The sequence below is a fragment of the Bufo bufo genome, chromosome 11 (assembly GCF_905171765.1).
Source record: "Bufo bufo chromosome 11, aBufBuf1.1, whole genome shotgun sequence".
In the NCBI taxonomy this organism is placed as follows: Eukaryota; Metazoa; Chordata; class Amphibia; order Anura; family Bufonidae; genus Bufo; species Bufo bufo.
This window is the reverse complement of record NC_053399.1, coordinates 71969999-71983217: the sequence shown is the minus strand read 5'-3', so window position 1 is coordinate 71983217 and position 13219 is coordinate 71969999. Positions and strand designations below refer to the sequence as shown.

Sequence of the window (13219 nt, the reverse complement as noted above, 5' to 3'; positions counted from 1 at the left end):
AGGTTAATTGTCGCGGTTCGCATGCCCTGTTATGGAAGCCGGGTATGTAATACTCCCGCCGGCACCCGCTGCCTACACTTGAATTAATGCGTTATTACATTCATTGGTGGCGCCCCCCCCCCCGGATTATAAATTATAACCATTGGTGGTGCAGTGCGCTGTCGTCCCCCCCGACAAATCCCAAGTATTAGAATCATTGGTGGCATAGTGCCCACAGGCCCCCCCCCCGCATTGTTCTATTCATTGGATGCAGTGGCCACAGGATCCCCTACCCTCCTCCTCATTGGTGGCAGTGGCAGTTCCGATCGGAGCCCCAGCAGTGTAATCGCTGGAGCTCTGCTGTTCTATTATGGGCTGGACGTTCCATAAAATGCAGAATGCAAGCACCTTTTTTGGCGTTTTATTTTTTTTCCTTGGTATCGAATGGTACAGAGTATCGTAAAACTTTTTTAGAGTATCAAAATCGAATCACAATTTTGGTATCGTGACAACCCTAGTCAGCAGTTTATCTCATAGACATAACAATGGTGCGGAGCATAAAATAGTACAAAATTAATGTATAACTTGTGCCCCACATGTCTCAGTCCTGTACACATCTCTTATACTCACCGTAATTCCTCTATCCTGCAGGCCGGACTGGACAGAGCCTCCATCAAGTCACTGAAGTGAGGACCAGACAGACGGTTATTATACAGGACAAGTATCTTCAGGGACGGGTTATTCCTTATTACAGATGCCAACTGGATGCAGGAAGTGTCTGGTAGACCATTATCACCCAATCTGTAAGAATAAGAAGATGAGATGTGGGTGAGGCGTCCACAGAGCGTTAGTATAAAATCTGTAGATTGTGACTGTGGGGAGAAAATGTCCCCGGCTGTTAGTAAAACCCATAAATGTCATCACTAGAAGCCGCCTCTTGTGTGTGGTGGATGTCAGGAATGGCGGCAGCTATATGATATGTCCATGTCCTAGAAATCCAGAACCCTGAGGAATGTCCTCACTCCACACTACATTCAGGGTTTCTCTGGATTCTGTTGGTATTGATTATTACTTATTGATAACGAGCAGTAATCGTCTCCATTCTGAGTAAATTACAGCCGGGGTCATCAGTAATAATACCGCCATACAGCTGTAATGTAGCACAGGCAGAGATGAGCGCTCTATGGCGGTAAGGACTCATGTACATATTACAGCTCTGTATAACCTGGGAGTTGCTCAGACCCATAATCCGCCCCATAGAAGCAGATGTGTCCTTCCTGTCCCTCCAGATGTCTCTCAGGACATATGACACCTCCTCCATGTGGAGGCACAATGCAGGTTCTGGTGAGGTCAGTCCTAGAACACTTACCTGTGTGTTATCCGGGGAGGGGGTCACTGCTCCCATTATGTGTTATACAGCGAGGGGCAGGTATTACTGATAGCGCTGCTCTTCTCAGACATGAAGGACATTACTGATTGTGTTTTCATCCGACTGATGTGTTAAAGGGAACCTTTATGTTATCATAAGGGGTCTGCTGAAGAATTTAAAGGGGTTATCCAGGAACTAGATATTGATGTCCTATCCCCAGGACACGTGATTAATATGAGATCTGTGGGGTCTGACTCCTAGCACCTCCCAGCTGTACTCACCGGAGCTCAGGAGAGCGCTGCCACCTCCTCACAGCTCACCAAGTACAGAGCAGTACAGTGTAAAGAGTATGTGTTTGGTATTACAGAGCAGGATACTGTATAGAGGATGTGTTTGGAATTACAGAGCAGTACAGTGTATAGTGGATATGTTTGGTATTACAGATCAGTACAGTGTATAGTGGATGTGTTTGGTATTACAGAGCAGTACAGTGTATAGTGGATGTGTTTGGTATTACAGAGCAGTACAGTGTATAGTGGATGTGTTTGGTATTACAGAGCAGTACAGTGGATATGTTTGGTATTACAGAGCAGTACAGTGTATAGTGGATGTGTTTGGTATTACAGAGCAGTACAGTGTATAGTGGATGTGTTTGGAATTACAGAGCAGTACAGTGTATAGTGGATGTGTTTGTTATTACAGAGCAGGATAGTGTATAGAGGATGTGTTTGGAATTACAGAGCAGTACAGTGGATGTGTTTGGTATTACAGAGCAGTACAGTGTATAGTGGATGTGTTTTGAATTACAGAGCAGTACAGTGTATAGTGGATGTGTTTGTTATTACAGAGCAGGATAGTGTATAGAGGATGTGTTTGAAATTACAGAGCAGTACAGTGTATAGAGGATGTGTTTGGTATTACAGAGCAGTACAGTGTATAGTGGATGTGTTTGGAATTACAGAGCAGTACAGTGTATAGTGGATGTGTTTGTTATTACAGAGCAGGATAGTGTATAGAGGATGTGTTTGGTATTACAGAGCAGTACAGTGTATAGTGGATGTGTTTGGTATTACAGAGCAGTACAGTGTATAGAGGATGTGTTTGGTATTACAGAGCAGTACAGTGGATATGTTTGGTATTACAGAGCAGTACAGTGTACAGTGGATGTGTTTGGAATTACAGAGCAGTACAGTGTATAGTGGATGTGTTTGTTATTACAGAGCAGGATAGTGTATAGAGGATGTGTTTGGAATTACAGAGCAGTACAGTGGATGTGTTTGGTATTACAGAGCAGTACAGTGTATAGTGGATGTGTTTTGAATTACAGAGCAGTACAGTGTATAGTGGATGTGTTTGTTATTACAGAGCAGGATAGTGTTTAGAGGATGTGTTTGGTATTACAGAGCAGTACAGTGTATAGAGGATGTGTTTGGTATTACAGAGCAGTACAGTGTATAGAGGATGTGTTTGAAATTACAGAGCAGTACAGTGTATAGAGGATGTGTTTGGTATTACAGAGCAGTACAGTGTATAGAGGATGTGTTTGGTATTACAGAGCAGTACAGTGGACATTTTTGGTATTACAGAGCAGTACAGTGTACAGTGGATGTGTTTGGAATTACAGAGCAGTATAGTGGATGTGTTTGGTATTACAGAGCAGTACAGTGTATAGTGGATGTGTTTGGTATTACAGAGCAGCACAGTGGATATGTTTGGAATTACATAGCAGTACATTATATAGTGGATATGTTTGGTATTACAGAGCAGTACATTGTATAGTGGATGTGTTTGATTTTACAGAGCAGTACAGTGTATAGTGGATATGTTTGGTATTACAGAGCATTACAGTGTATAGTGGATGTGTTTGGTATTACAGAGCAGTACAGTGAATAGTGGATTTGTTTGGTATTACAGAGCAGTACAGTGGATGTGTTTGATATTACAGAGCAGTACAGTCTATAGTGGATATGTTTGGTATTACAGAGCAGTACAGTGTATAGTGGATGTGTTTGGTATCACAGAGCAGTACAGTGTATAGTGGATGTGTTTGGTATTACAGAGCAGTACAGCGTAAAGAGGATGTGTTTGGTATTACAAAGCTGTACATTGTATAGTGGATGTGTTTGGTATTACAGAGCAGTACATTGTATAGTGGGTGTGTTTGGTACTACATAGCAGTACAGTGTATAGAGCAGGGTTGCCCAACCTGCGGCCCTTCAGCTGTTGCCAAACTACAATTCCCAGCATGCCTGGACAGCCTACAGCTATTAGGGCATGCTGGGAGTTGTAGTTTTGCAACAGCTGGAGGGCCGCAGGTTGAGCATCCCTGGTATAGAGGATGTGTTTGGTATTACAGAGCAGTACCGTGTATAGTGGATGTGTTTGGTATTACAGAGCAGTACCGTGTATAGTGGATGTGTTTGGTATTCTAGAACAGGGAGAAAAGAAAGGAAGAAAAGATGGGGATGGGGATGAGATTTCTGTGAAGAATTAAACAACACAGATTGGGGGATCTCCTTCTCCCTGAATTACCACAAAACCGAAATAGACTTCTTAGATATCCATTACCAGCATAAACAATACCCTTATAACTAAAACGTTCTTCAAGCAAGCAGACACTAACAGTTACATACATTACAAGAGCTTCCATCACAAAAAATGGCTACAGAATGTCCCATATAGCCAATATTTGTGGTCGGGGCTACCCCTGTACCGGGACCCTAACTAGTAGTTAACTAAACGGTTTGAGTTGTGCCGTAACCGCAACGTCGTAGGGATGACTGAAGGAGGCCATCTCCTGGTGAGATGATGAAAAGGAGGGTGGGAAGGGTGGGTGTGTTGAGCAGACGTAGGATGTAGGGGAGGGGGAAAGGAGCCTAAATAGTGTGGCATATCCCCTCCCACAAATGCAGGCCAATAAATCGGCCTTAAAACTTGTGGTCGGGGCTACCCCTGTACCGGGACCCTAACTAGTAGTTAACTAAACGGTTTGAGTTGTGCCGTAACCGCAACGTCGTAGGGATGACTGAAGGAGGCCAAAAAGCAAGCTACCAGAAAACTTTATTAACGAACCGCATTTATAGTAAAGAACGAGCTGTAGCTAAGTGAGAGTTTATGTCCAAACCAGAGAAGGGAACGGAGGGACTGTGGCTCCGCTGGCGTCTGCATCGGGAAATACCTGCGAGAAAAGGCCGAAATTAGCTCTAGACAGCGCATCAGCTGCGACATTCTTCTGTCCTGATATATGTGAGCATATGTAGCGAAACTGGTATTGTAATGAGAGAAGCACAAGCCGTCTGAGGAAGGGCAACACCTGCGGGGATTTAGACGACCCATTATTTAGGATATCCATAACTGCTGCATTGTCGGAAATGAACAACACCGTGTGACCGGTCCACTCATGACCCCACACATGAGCGGCTGCGACTAAGGGGTAAATCTCACAGGAAGCTGAAGACTGAAGAAACCCTGGCAGTGACTTGACTTCGTCAGGCCATACGTCCGCTAGCCAATGTGTGCCAAAAATGGCTGCGAATCCAGAACTGGGAGCTGCATCAGAGAAGACTATAGGGGAACTATTGGACACCACCGGGATGAGGAGAGAAATACCATTCCAGCTACTGAGAAAATAGTCCCACATGGCTAAGTCGGCTACTATTTGGCCGTCAAGGCATACGAGCCTGTCTTGGGAGGGAGCTGAAGGAAGGAGAGCTAGTAGTCGTGACACGAATGGCCTACCTTGGGGCATGACTCGCATAGCAAAATTTAACATGCCTAAAAGGGACTGTAATTAAACTTTTTTAATGGTTCTGGTCTGCGTGAAATTGTGGAGGGTGAACCTAATCCTGTCCAGTTTGTCTACCGGTAATCTAGCGACCATGTTTACCGTGTCCAGAATGATACCTAAGAAAGTAATAACTGGGGACGGACCTTCAACCTTTTTTGGGGAAACGGGAATGTCAAGTTGGTGAAAACAGTTCAGCAGCGACTGCAGTGCTATTGGATTGGACTCGGGGCGTTCAAACAACAGAAAGTCGTCTAAGTAATGAATAACAAAACTACAATGGAACTCGTTGACTAGTATCTAGTGGAGAGCCTGGGACAGTTTGTCAAACAACCAAGGACTGCTTTTTGAACCGAAAGTGAGCTTAGAGGCAAAATAATAAAGATCTTTCCACTTTATACCATGCCACTGCCACAGAGTTGGACTGATGGGGAGTAGCTTAAAGGCATCAGATATATCAGCTTTTGACAGAATAGAGTTACGTCCTAACTGCAGTATGATGGCGATGGCCTGATCTATGGAGGAGTATTTCATGCTGACTTCTTCGGAGGGTATGAGAGAGTTAATACTGGGGGTGGAGTGACCGTGTGGGGCTGACAAGTCAATGATCAACCTTTTGTTTGTTACTAAATTTGCCTGTGACTACGCCTATGGGGCTGACTCTCCACCGTGCAAAAGGAGGAGAAGAAAAGGGGCCTATTAGGAACCCCTTAGTCAACTCGATCGAAATCAGTTCATCCGCTGCCTGAGGGTGAAGCTCCGCTGACAATAAATTCCGGCACTCATAAGACGATTCAGGCAGGGCGATTAGGCCAGTGTGGAAACCTGATCTAAACCCTGACATGAGGAACTGAACGAAGCTAGGGTCGTGGTGGTTGCGTAGGAAGTGCAGCAGACAATCAACGTTAAGGACACTCAGATACGACTTATCCGCCTTTAATGTACAGACTAACTTGGGATGGGCTCTGAAACAATTCACACAAACATGTAACAGCCTACACTGACTGTAATTACAGGAGGAAAAATTGAAATTATTACAGATCTGTGATCTGCCGAGATATTGAATGGGCCTTCCCAATTTGTCGACTAAACCTGAGGTATCCTGGGGATCAGGGTGCCTAGACGGCTGTGCGGGAGGGCTAGTATCGGCACTTGAGGCAGCCCTGTGACACCATTCTGCTGTGTGGTAGATGGATTGACACAGAGAACAAGCAGGAGCCCTAAGACCAGCAAAGTGTCTGCAGAATATCTCAATGTCGATATTAGCCCAATTTGTGAGAAACTGAGGGCCGCAGCAGCCTTAGCTGAAAAAGAGCAGTGATAGTCGTAGAACGAACTACCACCATATTTGTACCCTAATTCGGTCACTCTAAACAAATAAAGATCTAACTCTTCCCTGCGGTCGGGCCGTACAGAACAAATCACGTCTCTATGCAGGCTGAAGGCTAAAAGGAACTCCGGGATAGAGAGCTTCCTGTTTAGCCTGAGATTGCGGCCCCTGAGGACTACTGAGACATCACCGCACGCGATGACTTTGCTGTCAGAGAAATCCCGAGTAGCAATCAACAGGGAAGCCAAATTGACGTCCCTGCCTTCCAGAATATCTTTTCTGATGTTGGCCGGTATGAAATGAGCGGGGGTGATATTAGGAACCGAGACTGTCGTACCGGTACACCCCGCTGCGGATGTGGACGGGATAGCCAACTCTGGACCCGGAGGAGTGAGAACGGCACCCCGGGACTCGACTGTGTCCAGTCTGGATTGGATGTCCGTGACTGATGACGTAACATTATTTAGCATGAGATGAATCTGAGCGAGCGAGGTCTGGACTGTGGCCATCGAGACTTCCTCCTGACGTTGAGGACTCGCAGAAGACATGAGAAGGCGGTATAATTCCGCCTTTCTGGCTGATGCTGTAAACGGGATACCCCTCTTGGACAGCTCTGCCATCAACCTCGGTATGGTCCAACTCCGTAGTGACGGGATGCTACCCGCTTCGGACAACCTGGTGGTATTTTCATTGACCGAGGCCTCCATGATGTCAGAGGCATGAGACATGATCCCACAGCGCGGAAGAAGCAAATAGCGGGAATGAAGAGAATATCTGTTGGAAATGATGGTGGACCTGAAAAGAAGCAACGTCCCTGGAGAGAAACGGAGAAAACATACATAAACAGAAAAGGAACGGCTGAACACGACTGGAGATGTGAACAAGATTGACGAACAAAACGTGCGTACGATGCGTAAACTACGGAGGTTTGGAAACGAAATGACGTAGTGAATGCGTACTGGAGGTGACTGAACATACCTAATAAAGTGTGCAGGGCAGTTTCATCCGTAATACACATATATATATATATATATATATATATATATATATACGCACATACATACATATACATATACACGCACACCATCGTGCTAATTCAACCTCCTTTTTTTTTCTTTTTTTTTCTGTAAATAAGTAAATGTGAGACACCCCCTTTTTTTTTTTTTCCTGCAGTAGCAGGAGTGACCACCAGAAGGTGCTCACTCACAAGACCTGCTACACCCTGTGTATTGAGCTCCCCGTCCTGCATTCTCAGCTGCGGCCACCGGGGGCGAATGGAGCCAAACAGGAAGGAGCTCGGGACGCCGACTGAACTGAAGCAAGCGGCCGGTGACTGCAGGAGAGGACACCAGACGGAGAGGACACCGAGGTAAGTACAACAAACCTGTTTAAATAACCTGCCTCACTAATGGCACAGCGGCCTGTGCCAGACATTTGCGAAAAGATTCGGGACCACGCTGACCCCTGCACCCTGCCTAAACTGCCGCGTGGGAGCCGATGCATCCAGGCAGTTCGCTCCGGTGCAGCGTGACTCCCCCTTACCTGGGGAGTCGGCGCTGCCGGCCGGACTTATGAGCAACGGGCCGCTGACTGAGGCGGCAACTTACCTGGAAGGTGGGCGACCGAGTTAGACATGAAAACGGTGGAGACAGCGCACAGTGTGGATAGGGAGCAGTAAAGCAACCGACCAGACGCACACGGATATGGCCACGATCTGTGTTGAGCAGACGTAGGATGTAGGGGAGGGGGAAAGGAGCCTAAATAGTGTGGCATAGCCCCTCCCACAAATGCAGGCCAATAAATCGGCCTTAAAACAAGCGTGTGAGACAAAACTGTACAGAGGACGTAGATTTCACACAACAAGCAAAAATTATACAAAAAAGGTTTATAGATAAAGGATACCCAAGGAAACAAAAAAAAATGCTTATCAGAGGAGCGCCCAAAATACACAAAAAATGCTTGATGTGCAAAGCAAAGGAAGAAGAAACACAAACGGAAAAATATCTAAACCTTATTACACAATACAACACCTCTAATAAAGCCATCCGCACAATACTAACAAAGCACTGGCATATCCTGAGACAAGACCCCTACATTGAAAAACATCTCCCCCCCAAAAAAATTTGATTATTTATAGAAGAGCACCTACAATTAAAAGTACTCTCGCTTCAAGTAAACCAAAGCAACAAATTAGGATCCGAAATAATACCATAAAAAAACCCGCAGGCAGCTTTAAATGTGAAGTAAAACGCTGCCTGTGCTGTGCTATGATCACACACAACAGTACAACTTTTACCTCAACAAAGAATGGCGCCACTTTTACGATAAAACATCATCTAACCTGCCAAAGCAGTTATGTCATATACCTAATTGAGTGTGAATGCGACCTTTAATATGTGGGCCGCACGACACAAGCACTACATTGCAGAGTTAATCAGAGTAGATAGAAAATACAAAAACTGTGTCAGAAACATAGTATTTCTAGGCACTGTGCTACCACACCGGAAAAAAAAAAATACGCGTTAAAAATTACTCCAATTGATCACATACCTGACAATCCATACAATAGGTTTAGTAGCCTCCAGAGAAGAGAGGTATATTGGATTTACCAATTAGATATCCTGACTCCATATGGATAGAACAAGATTAGTGAGACTATCTTATAATCCATATCACTGAAAAGAAGAAAATCCTCCTGGGCTTTTTTCAGACAAATAAATCAAGCGCTGTATTCTCCAAATAAAATATCGGACACATAAATATTACGCAAATATGGTTGGAAAGTCCCTGCTACTATAGGCAACGCTGCCAGTGTCATTTTCATACTGTGCCAAACCCTATGGCAACTTAACGTGAAACAAGAAAAGCACATTAGGATCTCCAGTCTATCATGGAGAGAAAATTAGGGGCACCACTAAAGCGGACAAGAGTAACCCCCAATGGTCACAGTAGTAAAAACCAGCGAAATAGTATCATAACCCCCTATAGTATATCAGGGGATAAAAAGAAAAAAATAGAAGGTCCTTCTATTCTTACCTCTAACCCATTATATTTAAAGAGGACCTTTCACCGATTCTTACCCTATGAACTAACTATACAGGGAGTGCAGAATTATTAGGCAAGTTGTATTTTTGAGGATTAATTTTATTATTGAACAACAACCATGTTCTCAATGAACCCAAAAAACTCATTAATATCAAAGCTGAATATTTTTGGAAGTAGTTTTTAGTTTGTTTTTAGTTTTAGCTATTTTAGGGGGATATCTGTGTGTGCAGGTGACTATTACTGTGCATAATTATTAGGCAACTTAACAAAAAACAAATATATACCCATTTCAATTATTTATTTTTACCAGTGAAACCAATATAACATCTCAACATTCACAAATATACATTTCTGACATTCAAAAACAAAACAAAAACAAATCAGTGACCAATATAGCCACCTTTCTTTGCAAGGACACTCAAAAGCCTGCCATCCATGGATTCTGTCAGTGTTTTGATCTGTTCACCATCAACATTGCGTGCAGAAGCAACCACAGCCTCCCAGACACTGTTCAGAGAGGTGTACTGTTTTCCCTCCTTGTAAACTTCACATTTGATGATGGACCACAGGTTCTCAATGGGGTTCAGATCAGGTGAACAAGGAGGCCATGTCATTAGATTTTCTTCCTTTATACCCTTTCTTGCCAGCCACGCTGTGGAGTACTTGGACGCGTGTGATGGAGCATTGTCCTGCATGAAAATCGTGTTTTTCTTGAAGGATGCAGACTTCTTCCTGTACCACTGCTTGAAGAAGGTGTCTTCCAGAAACTGGCAGTAGGACTGGGAGTTGAGCTTGACTCCATCCTCAACCCGAAAAGGCCCCACAAGCTCATCTTTGATGATACCAGCCCAAACCAGTACTCCACCTCCACCTTGCTGGCGTCTGAGTCGGACTGGAGCTCTCTGCCCTTTACCAATCCAGCCACGGGCCCATCCATCTGGCCCATCAAGACTCACTCTCATTTCATCAGTCCATAAAACCTTAGAAAAATCAGTCTTGAGATATTTCTTGGCCCAGTCTTGACGTTTCAGCTTGTGTGTCTTGTTCAGTGGTGGTCGTCTTTCAGCCTTTCTTACCTTGGCCATGTCTCTGAGTATTGCACACCTTGTGCTTTTGGGCACTCCAGTGATGTTGCAGCTCTGAAATATGGCCAAACTGGTGGCAAGTGGCATCTTGGCAGCTGCACGCTTGACTTTTCTCAGTTCATGGGCAGTTATTTTGCGCCTTGGTTTTTCCACACGCTTCTTGCGACCCTGTTGACTATTTTGAATGAAACGCTTGATTGTTCGATGATCACGCTTCAGAAGCAATTTTAAGAGTGTTGCATCCCTCTGCAAAATATCTCACTATTTTTGACTTTTCTGAGCCTGTCAAGTCCTTCTTTTGACCCATTTTGCCAAAGGAAAGGAAGTTGCCTAATAATTATGCACACCTAATATAGGGTGTTGATGTCATTAGACCACACCCCTTCTCATTACAGAGATGCACATCACCTAATATGCTTAATTGGTAGTAGGCTTTCAAGCCTATACAGCTTGGAGTAAGACAACATGCATAAAGAGGATGATGTGGTCAAAATACTAATTTGCCTAATAATTCTGCACGCAGTGTACAGACATGTGGAGCGGCACCCGGGGATCTCACTGCACTTACTATTATACCCGGCGCCGCTCCGTTCTCCCGTTATGCCCTCCGGTATCTCCGCTCACTAAGTTATAGTAGGCAGAGATTCCAGTCCCTAAGTTATGGTAGGCGGAGTCTGATCTAGCGCTGGCCAATCGCAGCGCAGAGCTCACAGCCTGGGAGGTTATTTTCTCCCAGGCTGTGAGCTCTGCAATGCGATTGGCCAGCGATACAGAAGAACAAGGGCAGACTCCGCCTACCATAACTTAGGGAACGGAGATACCGGAGGACATAGCAGGAGAACGGAGCGGCGCCCGGGGATAATAGTAAGTGCAGTGAGATCCCCGGGCGCCGCTCCACATGTCTGTATAGTTAGTTCATAGGGTAAGAATCGGTGAAAGGTCCTCTTTAACCATATCCATTTAGGCTGGATTTTGATAAAAAGAAAAAGCCCCAGCAACTTCGCTGGTATTTTATGTTTATATGTAATTTTAGTATATCCTATTTTCATTCACCTAATCCTGACCATTTTTTAATTTATTTATTTAATTATAGTCAGCGTTCATCTATGCTTTATTCTTCTGTCCAAAAATCAGGATCTGCCTAATATTTATTCATTTATTCTCAGCATGTATCTAGATTTAAATTTTTGTCCCAAATCGGGACTTACCTAATACATGCCTTTAAACGCCACACCGAACGGACCATAGATTCTGTCATTACCTCTTGCACCTACACACACCCGTAGTGCTGGACATCTGACAGTTACCTCGGCACGATCATTGTGTCATAGAGACACTCCACCCTCTCCCAGCTGCCACCAGTCAGGAACCAAACACAGGAGGGAGACTCCACCTACTGCCGCCCAGAACACAGCCGCCTCATAGAATAGTGAAGTCCGGCATGCACTCCTCCGGCTGTCACTCTGAGGCGCGTCATGCCGCTGGGACACCACCCACAAACATCGCGGCTACACGCTGTATAACAGCGAAGGCTGCTCCCACGCTCCACACACCTCCTATGACGGCCCGCCCCGTCCCCTCCTCCTCCCCCCCCGCCCCTCACTGTCCGTGCACATCGCGCTCAAACAAAGTGCATAGATAAAACAGTACTAACCACATGCTTGTCATATGTAAGTTTTATTGTCCTAATGAAGGGGGCCGTTCGCCCCAGAAACACGTTGACAGTCCTTTGAATAAAGAACTCCTTTACCTACATCATCCTGGTCCTGAGTTCCTCAGGATCAGAGCCGCTGAGAAAGGTCTGATTTTCTTCTCATCCGCAAGAATTATAGAACAGTACAGTGTATAGTGGATGTGTTTGGTATTACAGAGCAGTACAGTGTATAGAGGAAATGTTTTGTATTACAGAGGAGCACAGTGTATAGTGGATGTGTTTGGTATTACAGAGCAGTACAGTGTATAGAGGAAATGTTTTGTATTACAGAGGAGCACAGTGTATAGTGGATGTGTTTGGTATTACAGAGCAGTACAGTGTATAGTGGATGTGTTTGGTATTACAGAGCAGTACAGTGTATAGTGGATGTGTTTGGAATTACAGATCAGTACAGTGAATAGCGGGTATGTTTGGTATTACAGAGCAGTACAGTGTATAGCGGATGTGTTTGGTATTACAGATCAGTACAGTGTATAGTGGATGTGTTTGGTATTACAGAGCAGTACAGTGTATAGTGGATGTGTTTGGAATTACAGAGCAGTACAGTGTATAGTGGATGTGTTTGGCATTACAGAGCAGTACAGTGTATAGTGGATGTGTTTGGTATTACAGAGCAGTACAGTGGATATGTTTGGTATTACAGAGCAGTACAGTGTATAGTGCATGTGTTTGGTATTACAGAGCAGTACAATGTATAGTGGATGTGTTTGGAAATACAAAGCAGTACAGTGTATGATGGATATGTTTGGTATTACAGAACAGTACAGTGTATATTGGATGTGTTTGGTATTACAGAGCAGTACAGTGTATAGTGGTTGTGTTTGGTATTACACTGAAGTACAATGTATAGTGGATGTGTTTGGTATTACAGAGCAGTACAGTGTATAGTGGATGTGTTTGGAATTACCGAGCA

At 44.5% G+C, this 13219-nt stretch overlaps 2 protein-coding genes across 3 annotated transcripts in view; both read right to left on the bottom strand.

Moving 5' to 3' along the window:
• The window catches only part of LOC120981622 (NACHT, LRR and PYD domains-containing protein 3-like), a 3400916-nt gene that overhangs the window by 3075923 nt on the left and 311774 nt on the right, over positions 1-13219 (bottom strand). The gene's annotated exons all lie outside the window — the stretch shown is intronic.
• LOC120981624 (ribonuclease inhibitor-like) overlaps positions 1-13219 on the bottom strand; it is a 323009-nt gene that overhangs the window by 85962 nt on the left and 223828 nt on the right. The window contains exon 5 of one of the 2 annotated variants that reach the window (XM_040411194.1): positions 610-780. The exons of the other annotated variant lie outside the window; for it this stretch is intronic. Within the exon in view, the coding sequence (XP_040267128.1) occupies positions 610-780 (171 nt within the window). The remainder of the gene's footprint in view (positions 1-609; positions 781-13219) is intronic. 2 annotated transcript variants of the gene reach the window in all.